Here is a 19,820-nt window from a genome sequence, read left to right on the forward strand (position 1 = left end):
CAGCTATTCGGTAATCTACCTTCCTGAGCGCATGTGTAGAGTCTACCTGGGGAACTATTAGATGCAACAAATTGGTCATACCTGTTCCTATGTTGAGTCTGACGCCGCCCAGGAAGTCGTTGCTGGTGATCTTGTCATAGTCCCAGACGGTCAGTTCCAGGCTGCGGTCCTTCATTTCCTCCAGACTGACGTCCTCGAACAGGAACACGTGGTTCCACGTGGGATTGCAATTCCGCTTCACCACCGCAGACTTCTGCTTGTTACTCTTGTTTTTCTCGGGCAGAAGGTAGCTGAACAACACACAACATTCAGTGAAGCCCTCATACCAACACAAAATATCTCCCAAACATCAATAACTAGTGACAACCATATCTTTAATCACTTTCTCATCTCTGTCAAACCCCCTGTTGAAAAATATGAAGTATTCTGGATTTGCTTTGCCAATGACTGATATTATCAAGAAAAAACCATTGACCTGATGTTATCTTGTATTAGTATTAGTTTCCTTTTTAGTGTGTGTGAAGTCCCCCGTCGTGATGTTGTGATGTCCCCATGCCGTGATAAAGTTGGAATATTGCTCAAAGCGGCATAAAACCATACTCACTCAATCCTTTTATAGTGTCTTTTCTATATTTAAACATAACTGATCAGCTGCTCCCTAGCAATTTAATGCACGAAATATTATTCGATTACACGCCTACCTAATATTGAGAAAACCATTGTGCATTAAGACGTCAAATTCTTGTTTTTCTGGCCTGCACAACCAGATGACAGAAAATTATATTCCAATTGTACGTACGCTTTGCAGAAGGGGTCTGAGGAGCCATTAGACCGCACGGCTGTCAGATTCTTGGCCTCCTTCACGAGCACCTGTAGTTCTCCTCGAGGTGGCGCCTTGCCCTTCTTAGACTTGCCCTTCCGAGAACCGTCGTTATCAAGGTTCTCGGCAGTGACAAACTTTACTGACAGGACAAGGTCACCCTTGTAGGACACTGGCTGGGCACCAGGAGCGTCCAACTGCAAAAACAAGGGGCATAACTCTGTCAGTTATATTTACTCACATATATATGAGTTACACTATTAGAATATCCCAACTCAGTAGGAGACATAAAGACTGCTCTCCTTGCACTATACTCAACTGAACCAGGTGATATGTGAACATGGCTACCCCACTGCCCCTCATAAATGAAAGTTGTATGGTGGACTAGCAGTATATGTACAGATTTTTGTTTTTGTTTGTTGTTTAACGCCTCACTTCCAGCAATATTCCAGCTATATGATGGCAGTCTGTAAATAATCGAGTCTGGATCCAACAATCCTGTGATTGACATCATGAGCATCGATCCACGCAATTTGGATATGATGACATGTATCAACCAAGTCAGCAAGCCTGACCACCTGACCCCGTTAGTCGCCTCTTATGACAAGCATAGGCTCCTTTTACAGCAAGCATGGGTTGTTGAAGATCTATCCTAACCCTGATCTTCACGGGTCTATTTGTACAGAATTTCTGCACTATTATGGAAGGTAGTATTCATTTTTCTTTTGTAAACCAAGTTCTTTATTTTACAAACAAACAATGCCCTACGACATATTGCCTAGTTTGTACAAGTAAGTTGATTTACCCTGTCCTGGAGGGGGTACCACTTGAGAGAGGCGTCGCCAAACTTGTAGCAGTCCATGGGGATCATCACTTCACCAAGGAAGTCGTTCCTGCCAAATCGGTCGTTGTGCCACACTGTTACCCACAATGCCCTGTTCTCTACTTCGCTCTTTGAGATGACATACTGTAACATAGCAACACATACTGTAAATCATTAAGAACGGAATATGTCTAACTGATGATTGTAGCACACAGTGAAACTTTCTTAATTTGAACTCCATTAACATGATGTATAAGTTTCTGGACGATGTTTATTCATGGTCTTGAATCTTCATTTGCACTGGGACTTTTAGTTAGTAGTTATTACGTTAATGAGATTATTTTGGGGGTCACTGCTTCAAGACCAACAGATTTTATTCAGGATATCCTTGGTCCACATGCACAAAGCTATCTTAGCACCACAATGATGGTCATTCCCATATTTCAACACATTCATGATAGTTGAAGTGCTAAGATCAGTTTTGCAAGTGGGCTCTGTATGCCTGCAAACAATATTTTGGGGAGGGGTAACATTATTTTTCAAACACTTTTTCTGAATAAAGTAAAAAAAATAAATCAATTCCTCAATCCCTAAGGACTCTAAGAAAACAAGTGGGTTTTTTTCAATTTGTGTTAATTATATCTTAATATTTTTATTTCTTACAACACGACAACATATAGAATGACAGTTTAGTCTCAATCTATATATTTGGAGATATATTTCAGCAGCTGATAGGCAAGGCAACCTACTCTCAACACTTCATCAAATGTGGGGCTGAGGGTGTGCTTCTTGATCTTTGTTTTCCTCTTCCCACTCCGCGTCTTGTCTGGCAGCAGGTAGGTCTTCACGTACCTACAACATGTCACCAGAGTTGTCTCCCCTTCATCACTGATAATCAACATCTGACCAGATAATGAAGTAGTTCCCAGATAGCATTCAGACACTGGCCCAACATTGGTAATGGTTGGCAGTGTCACAGTCAGTTTTCATATGTTGGCCCAACGTTGTTACTATGTCAGGTAGCATTTCAGAAATTATTTTCAAAGGACGCTACTCTAAATTGACAGCTTCTCATAGAGGGTGCTGTGGTTTTGTGCCTCTCTTCGAGCAGGCGATGTGACACAAGTACAAGCTCAGTCATCGGAGTACTGTTTTCATCGGACATATAGGGGTAAGTGTTTAATTAATGTCATATTACAATGTTCAAACAGTACCCCAGAAGAAAAGAACTATTGTTCATTCAGAAATACCAACACGAGTAATTATTTCCCAGAAATTGAAAACACCATGTTCACTAACTTCATGACCGAAGACGAAAAATATGCCGCTCTGATTGTGGGCAAAATATAGCATACTAGCATCCAAAAAAACCCGAGTCTAACGTTGGCTCAACGTCTGACTGCTATAAGGGTTGTCTCCCCCAAAGACACATATACGTCTTTGTCTTCCCTTTCCATGTGATTAAGGGAAATACCAAATATTTCTCACCCAAATCATATATAAGAATTCAGATTTTGCAGTTGCCATTTGAGTTTGAGTAGTGTATAAATCAAGATATTACTGAGTGGTAACTCACGGATCTGAACGATTCCTTTTCGTGTCGACAGGTGCGATATCCTTGCACTGCTTGATGTGGATTTCCAAGGCCCCAGTCTTGTAGTTGTAGTCCAGTCCGAAAAGTATCTCCCCGGTAGCAGGGATATTCCCGAAGTTGATCTCTCCAGCATCACTGTACACGCTGTACAGACTCTCTCGGCTGTCCTGTAGTACCCACAATACAACTGATGTACACACGCCAAAGATGTCTGACAATATCAGGCACCAGACCAGGGTCATGCAGAGTTTAAATTAGTAACATTCTGTAGGTAGATACAAATTACTCATCTTCCACAATACCAAAATTAAATTCTACTTTTTTATTGGTTTGAGAAATGTCCCAAAATTCCTTCAAAATATTGGTGATGGTGAATTATGTTGATAGGGATGAATATGTCCCTAAAAGCATTGCCAACCTTTGCTTCTGAATGTTTTCTTAACAATATATTATTATATCTGAATGAATAATTGAGTGGACCATCATATCTTCCCCAGAAAACCAGGACCCATTACAACCTGGACCTTCACACCTTCCCCAGAAAACCAGGACCCATTACAACCTGGACCATCATATCTTCCCCAGACAACCAGGACCCATTACAACCTGGACCATCATATCTTCCCCAGACAACCAGGACCCATTACAACCTGGACCTTCACACCTTCCCCAGACAACCAGGACCGATTACAACCTGGACCATCATATCTTCCCCAGACAACCTGGACCCATTACAACCTGGACCATCATATCTTCCCCAGACAACCAGGACCCATTACAACCTGGACCATCACACCTTCCCCAGACAACCAGGACCCATTACAACCTGGACCATCATATCCTCCCCAGACAACCTGGACCATCATATCTTCCCCAGACAACCAGGACCCATTACAACCTGGACCATCATATCTTCAGCCGGACCACCAGGACCCATTACAACCTGGACCATCACACCTTCCCCAGACAACCAGGACCCATTACAACCTGGACCATCATATCTTCCCCAGACAACCTGGACTATCACATTTTCCCCAGACAACCAGGACTATCACATTTTCCCCAGACAACCAGGACTATCACATTTTCCCCAGACAACCAGGACTATCACATTTTTTTATCACATTTTCCCCAGACAACCTATAAGTGTAAGAATGACCTATATCATGAGATGTTATACAAAATATCAGGAACAATTCCTTGAGCATGATATATTGTCAGGCTACGTGTCCACCATCCACCCTTGCCCTATTGGTGCTGATGGTTACAGTTTCAAACAAAGGAAGTGAAATAAATAGATGCAGCTTCTGAATATGACTGTTCGTAACCCTCTACCTCAATAAAGTCAAAAAGACAAAAACCAACAACCTAAAATATATATATGTTATTTTACACAAAAAAAGTCATATTGTTCTGGTAAAAACTAATCACCAGTAAACAACAAAAACAAGGAAAAATGACCTGTATAAAGAATTATAAACAACTTGAGAAGCTAAATGCCTGATTTCTGTAACCACAGTCAAAACCACATTTGAGAAGTTAGACTGAAAATGAATTGACATATATATATATATCCATGAAGCTGTTGTTATAATATCATCTTGATAAATCGTAAAACATGAGACATTGACAAGCAAACAGAGAAACACACTGTTGTGTAATATATAGTGTACACAAAAAGTTAGGAAGCTGCTGATACTAGCGTGAAGTGAATGCAAGGTACATGTGCACTACAGTGCAAGGAGCTCATGGTTGTGGGCGTGGCATGTTAGCAGTAATAACACACATGGTACCATTAAACAGACAACACTTGAGTAGTCATTATACAACACAATAAACAAATCTACTTTTGTTATCAAAATTATGGTTGTTATGAAAGAAAATTTGTTAGCATTGTTAGTTAACATTATTAATACATATTATCCTACATGTTGATATTATTAATACATATTATCCTGCATATTAATATTAATAAATACATATTATCCTACATGTTGATATTATTAATACATATTATCCTACATGTTGATATTATTAATACATATTATCCTGCATATTAATATTATTAATACATATTATCCTACATGTTGATATTATTAATACATATTATCCTACATGTTGATATTATTAATACATATTATCCTACATGTTGATATTATTAATACATATTATCCTGCATATTAATATTAATAAATACATATTATCCTACATGTTGATATTATTAATACATATTATCCTACATGTTGATATTATTAATACATATTATCCTGCATATTAATATTATTAATACATATTATCCTACATGTTGATATCATTAATACATATTATCCTACATGTTGATATTATTAATACATATTATCCTACATGTTGATATTATTAATACATATTATCCTACATGTTGATATTATTAATACATATTATCCTACATGTTGATATTATTAATACATATTATCCTACATGTTGATATTATTAATACATATTATCCTGCATATTAATATTAATAAATACATATTATCCTACATGTTGATATTATTAATACATATTATCCTACATGTTGATATTATTAATACATATTATCCTGCATATTAATATTATTAATACATATTATCCTACATGTTGATATTATTAATACATATTATCCTACATGTTGATATTATTAATACATATTATCCTACATGTTGATATTATTAATACATATTATCCTGCATATTAATATTATTAATACATATTATCCTACATGTTGATATTATTAATACATATTATCCTACATGTTGATATTATTAATACATATTATCCTACATGTTGATATTATTAATACATATTATCCTACATGTTGATATTATTAATACATATTATCCTACATGTTGATATTATTAATACATATTATCCTATATATCAAAATTAATGATACATATTATCCTACATATTAATATTATCAATACATATTATCCTACATATTAATATTAATAATACATATTATCATACATATTAATATTAATAATACATTATTGCTTATTGCTAGATTCATATCTGACTGGATTGAACAGGTCAGTTTTTCGATGATTAAAATTTACTCACACTGTCATCCCTGGTATAGGTGTGAAGAAAGTAGCGCAACTTGTTTGAAGATGCATCACAAAGAATATTCTACTAAACACTGCAGTATTCACTCACTCACTCACTGCAGGTTAATACTGTTTGTCAAGTATCAACAAGCCGTATTGTAATGCCAGTATTAGTTTTTCAGTCTTTAGTCTCCGAACTCAAAGCAAATGCCATTTAGTTTTAAGTCTTATTAGTTTGTTAAAATATGTCAACGTTGTGTGAAAATTCTGTGTGGATGTTAAATCGTAATTCCGATAACTAAAACGTTCTGGTGTTTAGTCATAACAACAAACTTCAATCTCAACAAAACTTACAGCATACTGTCCCATCATCTGAAAGTCATATTTCCTGATACCAGTAATTGTTTCTCACTGCTGATAATAAAAACAATCACCAAAAACAGTAAACATAAAAGTGTTGTCCAGTTAATATTTCCACTAGCCACTGTTTCTGTATGTGATATGAATAAAAGTAAGTAAATATTTAAAATAAGAAAATGAAACTTCTGCCAATGACCAAACACCTTGTACGTAGAATATTTCATTAAGAAGGCCTATCGGTGCCTTATTTGATCATGCAAAAATTCTAATGACTATTACCGAAGACAGTGTGCTTGAACGCTGAAAATGATAGTTATGTATAAACAAATATACCCCGTAATCAGTGCTACAAATAAACTAGACCTTAACTGTTTTAATTAATCTATTGCACTGTTTCAATTGTTTATTAGTAAGCATGTATGAATAATAAAAAAACATGTCTCACAAGTATCATTAGAATCAGAACACAGGCAACAGAGAACAGACTTTCTCATCCATAGAACTTATCAGTTTGTGAGACAGACTTACTGTAAGACTGGAATGAAGGTTGCCACGACTACCACGTAAACTGCCAATAGACTTGTGAGAGGCAACCAGGTCATCAATGTCATCTTCTTCTTCTCTGTCTTGCTGCTATGGGACCAGGGGAGACAACTCATTATCACACATCTCCAAGGGGAGACAACTCATTTTCACACATCTCCAAGAGGAGACAACTTACTTACACACATCTCCAAAGGGAGACAACCCATTTCAAAGGACTTCACACACATACATTCTGCCATGCTCAAGTACAGTCCTCAGAAAACCACCTTATACTTGACCCCACATCAGGTATGTGACCACCTGCATCAGTTTATTATATCCAAGAACAGTCCACAAGGCTATCACAGTGCTACACTTGCTGTCACAGCCACACATGTAGAAAGCAGTGATAGAAAGATTGTAGCATTTAGATTTCTTTGTGGAATGGAAGGCTGATCATCTCGATGATGAGGAATGTGTTCAAGTGTGGGAAATGCAAGACAACATTGACATCTGGCTAGTAACCAGTACACACAGGAAGCAAAGTGCTCATTGTGATGACATGGAGAAGTGACCATTGCTACACTGCAGTGGCATCGCGCACACACAGGCCACACAATACATAGACACACATACGGAAGGGATGGGCAACAGGAAAAGCTGCAGTGTGGTACATATTGCAAGTGATAGACTTTGACATCCTTACTACTGTCTGACCAAGGTGTACATATATTGAACAAAAAGAGTTATTATTATTAACTGAATTTTTGGATTATCTCCCCTGACGATTGCCTTGGTTTATATACTGAACAAAACAAGTTGGAATCATGAATATTTTTGGCGATTTTTTTTGGTGAAGACTGAACACAAGATTTTCTAGGTTCAACAAAAAATATCCCAAAAATATTCATGGTCCCTAACTTAATTTGTTCTGTATAAAAACCAAACCAAGGCGCTCAAACATCACTTCACTGCTAAGGGAGATAATCTCCAAACCACTGACATTCAGTGAATAGTTGACAATTGTTAAAGGTTTGAATATGAGATTCCTCTGCATAAGAATGTCAAAGTTTAACACCTTGTCCTAGTTTCAGTAAGTGTGGGTATAACTACATGATGTAATATTATCATATCAATGAATTTATACTTTCTCAACTCAAGTTTAAAACCTGTCGCTCGAAAATAGAAGATAATGTTATTGCTAGTCATATACTATTTAAACATTCATAGAATATTTAAAAGGATATGAATTAAGAGGTACTTGTTAAAAAAAAAGAGATTACTTTATCAAAATCAGCTCATTTAGCCTAGAGAGGTGTTCGTCAAAATGTGACTAATTAACATTTAATTTAAAAAAATTTAAATGAAATTAAATAACCTCTGTATTACATATACCACACAATTACTGAATGCAAGATATCTATCGATGGAGGCACTAGTGGAGAGCGACTATGACAACAATACCTCTTCCGCAGACGTTGACGTCAATACAAGAGACGGTATGGACAAATGGCTGTGATGTCGGGACTTGTGTTCAGGGGTGTTCTCCGCAGATGTCCCTGAAATATGTCCGCTGTCGCCTCCGTGACTCTCAGTCTCCGAAGTCCGATCGGACATCCCAGGAGGAATCACACCCACATCTGAAAATATGGCACACAAAATAACACATATACTTCAAATACTGTAAACAATGTGCATAGTGTCTCCTGGAGGTCACATGATCAGAGTACTATTAGTGGCTTCATCGATATTGGGTTAATTGTTACAGAATGTTAGATCCGCAATACGCCAAATGTTCAGGATTACACAGGTGGGATCCACTTGAAAGCAGCTGAATTTAGTGTCGACTTACACAAGGGAAAACATGGATCACTAGGATTCTAAATCTTTTTCTTTTCCTTATCTCAGCAAAAGAATGTACTGAAAGATTATTCACATGGATATCTTTTACCCCCAAACATAAATATGCAAAACACGTAACACCAGAAACTCACGATCCAATTCCATCTCACGCTCCGCCATATTTAATTGGTATTTAATCTTGCGCCAGCTCTTTTTTATCAATATCTACACTTTGACAACAATCTGAACTGCCCCTGCTGCTTCATCAAAGTTTGGTCATCAAAGTCCCAGTAAATATGTCATGTTTCAATACACAAACAATTCATTACGACAAACAAACACCACCGCCCTATATGGAACACCAGTTCCCAATGTACATGTAATTAGCATGCAATAATACATCTGTTAATTCATGCAATTAGTAAGTTATGTGATAATGGCACTTGGTTGGAATGGTAATATATGGTGGACCAATCCTAGACATACCCCAACGTTGAATACCAGGACAAGTGGCTCAACAAATACAGTGCCGTAATCATCCTATTTAGTGTCCACTCTTGCAGCCTCCAGGGAATACCTGGGTACAAGCTAGGCTCAACAAATACAGTGCCTTAGTCAACCTATTTAGTGTCCACTCTTGCAGCCTCCAGGGAATACCAGGACAAGCCAGGCTCAACAAACTACAGTACCGTAGTCATCCTATTTAGTGTCCACTCTTGCAGCCTCCAGGGAATACCAGGACAAGCCAGGCTCAACAAACTACAGTACCGTAGTCAACCTATTTAGTGTCCACTCTTGCAGCCTCCAGGGAATACCAGGACAAGCCAGGCTCAACAAACTACAGTACCGTAGTCATCCTATTTAGTGTCCACTCTTGCAGCCTCCAGGGAATACCAGGACAAGCTAGGCTCAACAAACTACAGTACCATAGTCATCCTATTTAGTGTCCACTCTTGCAGCCTCCAGGGAATACCAGGACAAGCCAGGCTCAACAAATACAGTACCGTAGTCATCCTATTTAGTGTCCCCTCTTTCAGCCTCCAGGGAATACCAGGACAAGCCAGGCTCAACAAATACAGTACCGTAGTCATCCTATTTAGTGTCCCCTCTTGCAGCCTCCAGGGAATACCAGGACAAGCCAGGCTCAACAAATACAGTGCCGTAGTCATCCTATTTAGTGTCCCCTCTTTCAGCCTCCAGGGAATACCAGGACAAGCCAGGTTCAACAAACTCCAGTACCATAGTCATCCTATTTAGTGTCCCCTCTTTCAGCCTCCAGGTAATACCAGGACAAGCCAGGCTCAACAAACTCCAGTACCGTAGTCATCCTATTTAGTGTCCCCTCTTTCAGCCTCCAGGGAATACCAGGACAAGCCAGGTTCAACAAACTCCAGTACCATAGTCATCCTATTTAGTGTCCCCTCTTTCAGCCTCCAGGGAATACCAGGACAAGCCAGGCTCAACAAACTACAGTACCGTAGTCATCCTATGTAGTGTCCCCTCTTTCAGCCTCCAGGGAATACCAGGACAAGTCAGGCTCAACAAACTCCAGTACCGTAGTCAACCTATTTAGTGTCCCCTCTTGCAGCCTCCAGGGAATACCAGGACAAGCTAGGCTCAACAAACTACAGTACCATAGTCATCCTATTTAGTGTCCTCTCTTGCAGCCTCAAGGTGCTTGTCATAAGAGGCGGCTAAAAATGCATTTTATATAAATAAATGATTTGAAATACTATGATAAAGACCTGTTGAAAACATCGAACTAACAGGATCGGGTGGTCAGGCTAGCTGACTTGGATGAAGCATGTCATTGTATCTCAATTGTGTAGATTGATGCTCATGATATCAATCACTGGACTGTCTGGTCCAGACTTGATTATTACAGACTGCCGTCACATAGCTGGAATATTACTGAGTGTAGCGTTAAACACCAAACAAAAACACATACCATCTACTATGGACCTTCACCTTATATATGTGCTTCATGATGACCATAATGTCTGTCAATGTGCTTACTTTGTTTATTTATTTGATGGTTGTTTAACGCCGCACTCAGCAACATTCCAGCTATATGACAGCTGTCTGTAAATAATGGAGTCAGGACCAGACAATCCAGTGATTGACATCTCAACACAACAGGGATATGATGACATGCATCAACTAAATCAACGAACCTGCTCCTGCTCCCTTCAATCGCCTCTTCTGATAAGCATGGGTTGGTGAAGACCATTCTAACCCAGACCTTCTCAGGGTCAATGTGCTTGCTACTCTCATGGAATCAAGCATGATAACGTGACTGTAACTACAGCATGTGACAAGGATGACATGAAACTGTTCCCAACATAAAACCCTCTGTCAAGCAACGGAACCCAGTAACCTAACTATCAACCGTATTGAAGCATTTACACCCTGGTAGCCATGAAGACTGATTGTAGGGGTCACCTTTTATCATGGTGAGGGAAACTGGCAAATGCATCTGAAGAGGATGATCTAGTGGTGTGCCCTTTGCCAACCTCTGCCGTGTGATCAGTTCTTGAACAGTGTGCGGGTGATTGATAATGATCTCTCAATCCTGGAAGGTGTAAACGAGAGAGTCCATCTCGGCAGGCCAGGCTCACAATGACGACTATAACCATTGATCGGAAAGACCCTTATCAAGATGCTATTTGGGATACTAGGGAACAAATTTTGTATGGTATTATGGTATTCAAGGTTTTAAGAAGTGATGTCTCTGTTTCAAAAGAACTCTGTAAAATGAAACTAATTATTAATACATACTTTGATACAAGTACTTTATTGAGAGTCCTGTACTGAGGATGACAGTAAAATGTTTGTGACCTACAGAACCACACATATTTATTCTGTTTCGACTTGTTATTTTCCTGTTCCAAATGCGTCCCTCCCTTGGCCCACGACTAATGGAATAAGAGGTTAAATCTGGCCAGATATCCCACAGGACTTCATCTGTCAGACTGTAGCATAGAGTAAATAGCATGATACAATCCATTATGAAAAATAAATACCCTGGTTATTGCCTTAAGCTAATGTATGCATCTAAGCAGCATCTGATGATCATCTGCAGTGGCTCAGAAGACTGCCGTAATCACCTAATGGTTTGGGATCAGGTTTGTACCGAGGGAGCGTACGCTAGGAGATGGGAAAACAGTCGTATAGTCTCCAGACAGACAAGCGGGGCTGTACTGCCACAGAAATATTGGCTGCATAGTTCCATCGGGTCAGTGGAACATGTGTACATTTTGATCAACCTCACAAATATTTAAGGTCTGGAAATGTTTTGCAAACAGTCAAAGAGCTTCTTTAACCTGATACACATGCTTAAAGCTTAAAAAGAAAAAAAAATAGATGAAAATATGTTCTGTGTTAACAAAATAAACAGGAAATATCAAGGAAAATATTTCATTATAATGTCTGCAAATACCTATCCAGCAACTACCCGGTACCTCTCTTTTCACCATTTCTTAATATGTTGGCTTCAAACTAAATTTAATCCTCTTGGTAATCAGTCCATTGCAATATTGATTTTCAAGGATTCAAAAATGAAGTTCTAAGAATCCTTACTTTTCGTCTAAAAAAAATTGTAATGAAAATGAATGACTGAATGACAGCACATAAATCTGAAATGAGATTTGAAAAAATTATGGTTTTAAATTGCCAATCTTCCCATCTGTCCCTATATTTTTTTAATATCTTTATGTCTGAGACACGTTTATTCCAAGATAATCTCTACTTGGGCATGATGCTCCACAACTACTGATTACTGTGATGTTCCTTCACAGTTTTAAAAACACTGCTTCACAAGAACTACAAATAGTTCACCAACACAACACTACAACAACACTACAACACACAACACTACAACACTACCCTCCCTGAAGATATACTTTTCCTCACAACTGTACTATTTTATCATCCAAAACTAGCTTCTTCAGGAGATATCCCTGGGTAAGACCAAGCCACATCTCCAAGGAGATATGCTGCAATAATTGAATTTTCCTTGTTCTTATTGAAATTCCTGCATGCTGATTAGCTGAATTGGTCACGTGTTATTGCATTCATTTCCCAACGAATGTAAAAAATTAAGACACGCCCACTTAAGTGGACGACTTTTATTACTACGGAATGTCGGGGAATCCCAATAATACAGTCGAGGGAATTCCCTTTCTGCTCACGTGTATCATCATGCACAGGACCTTTAGCGAAATCCATGCATATTCATTGTCCAAACAACCCTTTGAGACCCAAGCCTGAGAAGGAATGAAACAGCAAACGTGCAGGCTCGCTTGCCGTTTTTTCCCCTGCTCTCGTCAATCCCACAACTTTCATATCTTCGGGTTTTATTTCTAACAAGCATGTTTACAACTGTGTCTTCCCGTTCTCAGGGAACTAATACTTGAATCAGGCAGTAACTGACCATGTCTTTAGAAACAGCCGCCTTCTCCTGGACAGATTTGTTTGGGCCAGTGACAATCGGTTACACTGCTTCTCGCCTCTTGTCTTGATTGACAGGTCCTATGAACATTGTTTTGATCTTACACTCCATTCATTGGCTACTGACTTTGTAGGCCAAAGTATGTATTCCTACCCCGTATGTATTCCTACCCCGTATGTATTCCTACCCCGTATGTATTCCTACCCCGTATGTATTCCTAAACCGATGTGCAAACTTTTGTAAGAATCCGTTTTTTCGATGCATACCTCAATGAACTGAAAGATATACATAATCAATCCTTAAATGAAATCCATGACATCACAATCAAATGACATCACTAATCTTTCTGCCACTGACATCACAATCAAATGACATCACTCATCTCTCTGCCACTGACATCACAATCAAATGACATCACTAATCTCTCTGCCACTGAAGCTGGTTAGCTGTACTTCTTTCACTCAAGACAAGGTTGATAAACAGAATCTCACTCTCATATCTTTTGATATCAAATATATCAACACCCGTCAAAATTGGGTGCGTTGCAAAGCGCCAATCGCTTGTAAGCGATGTACAGCGATTCGCCTCACAACAGTGCGCTAACTTTCAGCCGCTTGCAAGCGAAACAATCGCTGGCTGAGGTCGCTTCGTTGTCAAACCAAAATGGCGGCTGACTTTGACAGCGGAAGAAGAAATTCTTGACTGGATCAACGAGGAAATGAGCAAAGGCAGCTGACACCCCATCATCCTCAGTCTGCTCCACATTTTCAAAGTAGTCATAAATTTCATCAGCTCGTCATCGAGCCTCTTCTATTATGATCTTCATAACGTCAAGGCAACCAAGCGGTAGTTGCGCCGCCATTTTGGAAGAGTGCGCAAGCGCTTCCAACTGTTGCAGACCCCGGGATGAGCGATTAATTTGCTTTATCTTAGCGATTCGTGGCTTGCAACGCGCCCCTAATCTTTCTGCCACTGACATCACAATCAAATGACATCACTCATCTCTCTGCCACTGACATCACAATCAAATGACATCACTAATCTCTCTGCCACTGAAGCTGGTTAGCTGTACTTCTTTCACTCAAGACAAGGTTGATAAACAGAATCTCACTCTCACATCTTTTGATATCAAATATATCAACACTCGTCAAAAGACATAAGGGTGAGATTGTGTATACAAATACTGTTTAGGTTAAAGAATAAAACAATTTTTAATAATTAGGCAAGATAATTGTAATTGTTTGTTTTTAAAGTTTTTCATGGCCACCATGACAATATGCATGAATGATACAATGGTGTCACGAGTGATTTTGAATTACTCAAAACAGTGTTTGAAACAAAACTTATAAACAATAATGTTCAAAATGCATGTATTTTCAATCAATAAATTCTATCTATTCTGGAGGAACATATTGGTTATTTAACCTGAGTAAAAAACACTTGATGCCATAACTACTTTCAGTCTGCTTCCATGACACTACATACTTCAGAGGAAGATCATGAAGTGAGTGAGTGAGTGAGTGAGTACGGTTTTATGCCTCTTTTAGCAATATTCCAGCAATATCACGGCGGGGGACACCAGAAATGGGCTTCACACATTGTACCCATGTCGGGAATCGAACCAAGATCTTCGGCGTGACGAGCGAACGCTTTAACCACTAGGCTACCTGTCTGCCCAAGATCATGAAGATTACCAAGAAAATACATAAGAAAATAGAACGTGTGTAGTTTGTTGTCAGACATGTATATCTCATCTCGTGGCCTGTGAAAGTTAACACTATCACTTGTGGCTGTGTGAACATATCAAGACTGCCAGGTCAAACGTGTTATCTGATACGAACATCCGAACACAGTATTCTCTATTTACCCACATTCAGGATCAGAGCCAATATGCAATTCTGCCAGTAACACAGTCTCCAGCAACATGTCATGGGGGTGAAGTTCAGTTAAAATTGGTTTCATGTACATGCCAAACAGTCAAGATAATAATGGTCTTCCTATAAGAGGATGCCAAATCTACAAGATCAGGCAATTTCACACAAACACTTGATTCTGGCAAAAACAACAGATATTGCTCCAAAGAACCGTCAGTGATGTGATCAGAGTTATGAATCTCATAAAAGGTTTATGAAAAAAGCGTTATTGAATGTCTAAACCAATATTTCTCATGCCATCCATTAGCTGTGATATATATCCCCGTCAATGATTTGTGGATGGAATAAGATACAGAGAATCTGACACGAGTGGCAACGTGAATTTATACACGATAAAACCGGAGAAATGATGAACGGTGTCTACACACTGTCCATCCACAAATCTTGCCTCCGTAGTAATCGGGTCAAGCTGATCCCAGAAACCATTAAAAGTTGCCTCTACTTTGAAAATAACTTTTCAGGAACCCATAAAATTCCTTTTATGGTAATGTTGAAACATGATGAAGATGAAGGCGCAGAACACTACAGACAAACAGGATTCTAAGAGGCCTGACTGTTCATGCTACTGAGAATCTGATCAAGCCCCTGGTAATTCCTCTCAGCCGGAATAATAAAACCAACATCTTGTTGCGGAGCCAGGGTAGGAAATGAGAGTGATATGGCATGGCATCCACTCTGGCTCATGTCTGTTATTACAGTGTGGAGAAGTAGTCATGCAACATAATGGAATGGCAGAAAATTGCTGCTTAAACCACAATTTGCCCTGCACAACGGGGTAATTGGGGTGTTTTTCAGAAATGTACTTTTACAAGTACAGTATCCAGTCACCCATGGATATACATGTATGTATGTCGTTTTACTCCATGTGATACTCAATATCAGTGTGTGTGATACACACCATATCAACCTATGTGATACACACCATATCAGCCTATGTGATACACGCCATATCAGCCTATGTGATACACGCCATATCAGCCTATGTGATACACACCATATCAGCCTATGTGATACACGCCATATCAGCCTATGTGATACACGCCATATCAGCCTATGTGATACATACTGTATCAGCCTATGTGATACATACCATATCAGCCTATGTGATACACACTGTATCAGCCTATGTGATACTCAATATCAGTGTGTGTGATACACACCATATCAACCTATGTGATACACACCATATCAGCCTATGTGATACACACCATATCAGCCTATGTGATACACACCATATCAGCCTATGTGATACACACTGTATCAGCCTATGTGATACACACCATATCAGCCTATGTGATACACACCGTATCAGCCTATGTGATACACACCATATCAGCCTATGTGATACACACCATATCAGCCTATGTGATACACACCATATCAGCCTATGTGATACACACCATATCAGCCTATGTGATACACACCATATCAGCCTATGTGATACACACTGTATCAGCCTATGTGATACACACCATATCAGCCTATGTGATACATACCATATCAGCCTATGTGATACATACCATATCAGCCTATGTGATACACACCATATCAGCCTATGTGATACACACCATATCAGCCTATGTGATACACACCATATCAGCCTATGTGATACACACCATATCAGCCTATGTGATACACACTGTATCCGCCTATGTGATACACACCATATCAGCCTATGTGATACATACCATATCAGCCTATGTGATACATACCATATCAGCCTATGTGATACAGACCATATCAACCTATGTGATACACACCATATCAGCCTATGTGATACATACCATACCAGGTCGGAACTGTATGCTCAAGATGACATAATAACATTAACTTTACTTAACACAGGTTCATTGACCAGTACAAGGAGGAGCTAGCCACAGTGCTGACAAACCTAGAGTGAGTGAGTTGGGTTTTAATGCCACTTGAACAGTATTCCAGTTATATCACATCATGTCAGCTTAATGTGGGCGGAAAGCCCGAAGTGAAACAGATCTTACATGTTAACCACTTTGGTGACACCCACGAGCACAAGCCATGGTGCTGAGAAACCTAGAAACATAATGATGGTGAATCTGAAATCGCAGGTTTCTGACACTTCAAAGGGAGACAACTCTGCCTGACAACTGGACCAACCAGGGCTCAGAGGCTTATTTTAGCCACTGCATGGTACTGTGACTCCTACACAGGATCCTAGAGGGACCTTCTGTATCACTGCAGCCCCATACCATTGGAAGCCTACAGCCACCTGTGAGGGTATTGCATGTTCACATTTTAGGATAGGTGAGTGAGTGAGTGGTTTTAAGCCGCTTTTAGCAATATTCCAGCAATATCACGGCAGGGGACACCTGAAATGGACTTCACACATTTTACCCATGTCGGGAATCGAACCCCGGTCTTTGGCGTGACGAGCGAACGCTTTAACCACTAGGCTACCCGACCGCCCCCGTGTTAGGATAGGACACATGTAGCTGGCCTTGAATTGTACATTTAGATGTTTGCACAGCTAGCTGACAATACTGCATCACAATGATTTTCTGTTATGTCCAATTTGCCATTATGCAGTTAAGTTTTATGTAAACATGAATCTATCCTAACATATATACCACTCAAAAGAGTTTCAAATCAATGGTAGCATTTGCCATTGGGATGTAACAGCAATACTTAAATCAGCCTATCAGATACAAAACTTATTCAGTGGAACTAATTTAGTGGAGGCAAATCATTCGTTCCCATCTGAATCCATGAAATAATTAATACAAGTAAGGAAACTACAAAAAGAATATTGCTGGCGATTATGGATTTTCTGTAATATCTTCAAGGATTTTCGCTTAATTTTCTCAGTCGTCTGGCCTGACCAACGTCAAGGTCACTACTGCCTCTCATGGCTCGATTTGATTGAATCTGTACGACTTACATTGGTCAGTGTGCCAGGCAGCGTGGATTTAAGTTTATAATGGCTGACGAGATCCAACCCAGCAGACGATATTGTCATCACCCTGGTCATCATCAATATGACTAAGTCAACCATGGAGGCAAACGAACCTTGTAGTGATTATCTCAGTGATGTATCTACCACTTGTGACCAGTAACTAGAGATTGATGGCATCACCCAGATTCCTTGTTTGAAGATGTCTAACATCTGTCAATGAAATCAGAAAGCCCCTATAGTTTACATTCAGAGTTGTATTAGATGTGATCAGAATATTGTCAAACCAACTAAATGCACTGTTATTACAATGTAAATGGATTTCTATTTTACGCTGCTTTTAGCAATATTCCAGCAATATCACGGCGGGGGACACCAGAAATGGGCTTCACACATTGTCCCCATGTCGGGAATCAAACCCGAGTCTTCGGCCGCCCATCTTAACGTTGAATTCAGTGCAATAAGAAAAATTAAACCACTTCCTCTCCATTGGTCCTGTTAACAATGAAATGCAAGTAAACAAGACCAAGACATCACATTAGTAATAACTATATGAACATTCATGGTGAATTTGTTATACCTCTTTAAAATAACAATAACAGGCTATTTATATTGCGCATATTTCCACACAAATGAGGGGCATACTGAAAGTGCTATTATTACCCCGGTCACTGGATCTTTGTGCACTCAAGAAGATCTTTGTGCACTCCCTGAGGAGTATACAGCCCAAACTGCCTGTTTGGTGCTAGAAGGTTAACAACCACATTACCATCTCATCCTACTGGGTACCCATTCACTGCTGGGTGAACAGAGGCAGATTCCGAACAAAGTCACTTGCCCAAGAAGCGCCACATGTGGTACATGTGCTTCAGTGTGGGGCAGGACCGAAGCCCTAGAAACTCTCAGGAGTCAAGTTGCCGAAGCGTGGTCACCTTTTCAAGGACATTCCGCGAATACTGGTCTACATTACACTACTAACGACATTTGTTAGTATTTTCCTTAGTTTCATATAAATCAGTTATTTAAATAATGGGGTTGCTTAGTGGTTGAAGCATGAAATAGCCACAGGCTGGGTTCCCTTACATGTGTAATGTGTAGCGCCGAGTCTTGGTGTCCCAAGGCACAATATGGCTGAATAGTGCTGAAAGTGGCGTTACAACCACTCACACCAGAAAGGCTTGTTGAGTTTTACACAAGCAGAGATTAACAGCGTGTTCCTTGAGTGTGAAATAACGTGACACTGGTTCACAGTGAACGACACAGAGCATGGTAAACGGCAGTAATTTGAAGGAACATAAAACCACGGACTGGCGTGTGGGAATCCTATGGATTGATCCGTCAGAGGGCCTAAGACTCTCTGATAACTAATGGCAGGAGAACAGGCGGGCAATTTGTTAGGAAAGTAGTATCTTGTTTGTCAAGGTCACATGGGGAAAATGGTGGAGTGCCAAATCTGTAACAGCACACATGAGGATGGGACC

The 19,820-nt window shown here is 39.5% G+C and overlaps 1 protein-coding gene across 14 annotated transcripts in view; it reads right to left on the minus strand.

The window, feature by feature from the left end:
* LOC124116645 (synaptotagmin-like protein 2) overlaps nt 1-19,820 on the minus strand; it is a 126,848-nt gene that overhangs the window by 5,920 nt on the left and 101,108 nt on the right. For 10 of the 14 annotated variants that reach the window (XM_046478071.2, XM_046478075.2, XM_046478076.2 and 7 more), the window contains 8 exons: nt 8,652-8,827; nt 7,191-7,295; nt 6,942-6,962; nt 3,220-3,404; nt 2,393-2,495; nt 1,626-1,787; nt 800-1,017; nt 82-290 (listed from right to left, as the gene is read on the minus strand). In XM_046478071.2, the coding sequence (XP_046334027.2) occupies nt 82-290; nt 800-1,017; nt 1,626-1,787; nt 2,393-2,495; nt 3,220-3,404; nt 6,942-6,962; nt 7,191-7,295; nt 8,652-8,827 (1,179 nt within the window). The remainder of the gene's footprint in view (nt 1-81; nt 291-799; nt 1,018-1,625; nt 1,788-2,392; nt 2,496-3,219; nt 3,405-6,941; nt 6,963-7,190; nt 7,296-8,651; nt 8,828-19,820) is intronic. The other 4 variants (XM_046478067.2, XM_046478069.2, XM_048380674.1 and 1 more) reach the window with 4 other exon arrangements.

The sequence above is a fragment of the Haliotis rufescens genome, unplaced genomic scaffold (genome assembly GCF_023055435.1).
Source record: "Haliotis rufescens isolate VD_foot unplaced genomic scaffold, xgHalRufe1.0.p SCAF_32, whole genome shotgun sequence".
NCBI lineage: Eukaryota > Metazoa > Mollusca > Gastropoda > Lepetellida > Haliotidae > Haliotis > Haliotis rufescens.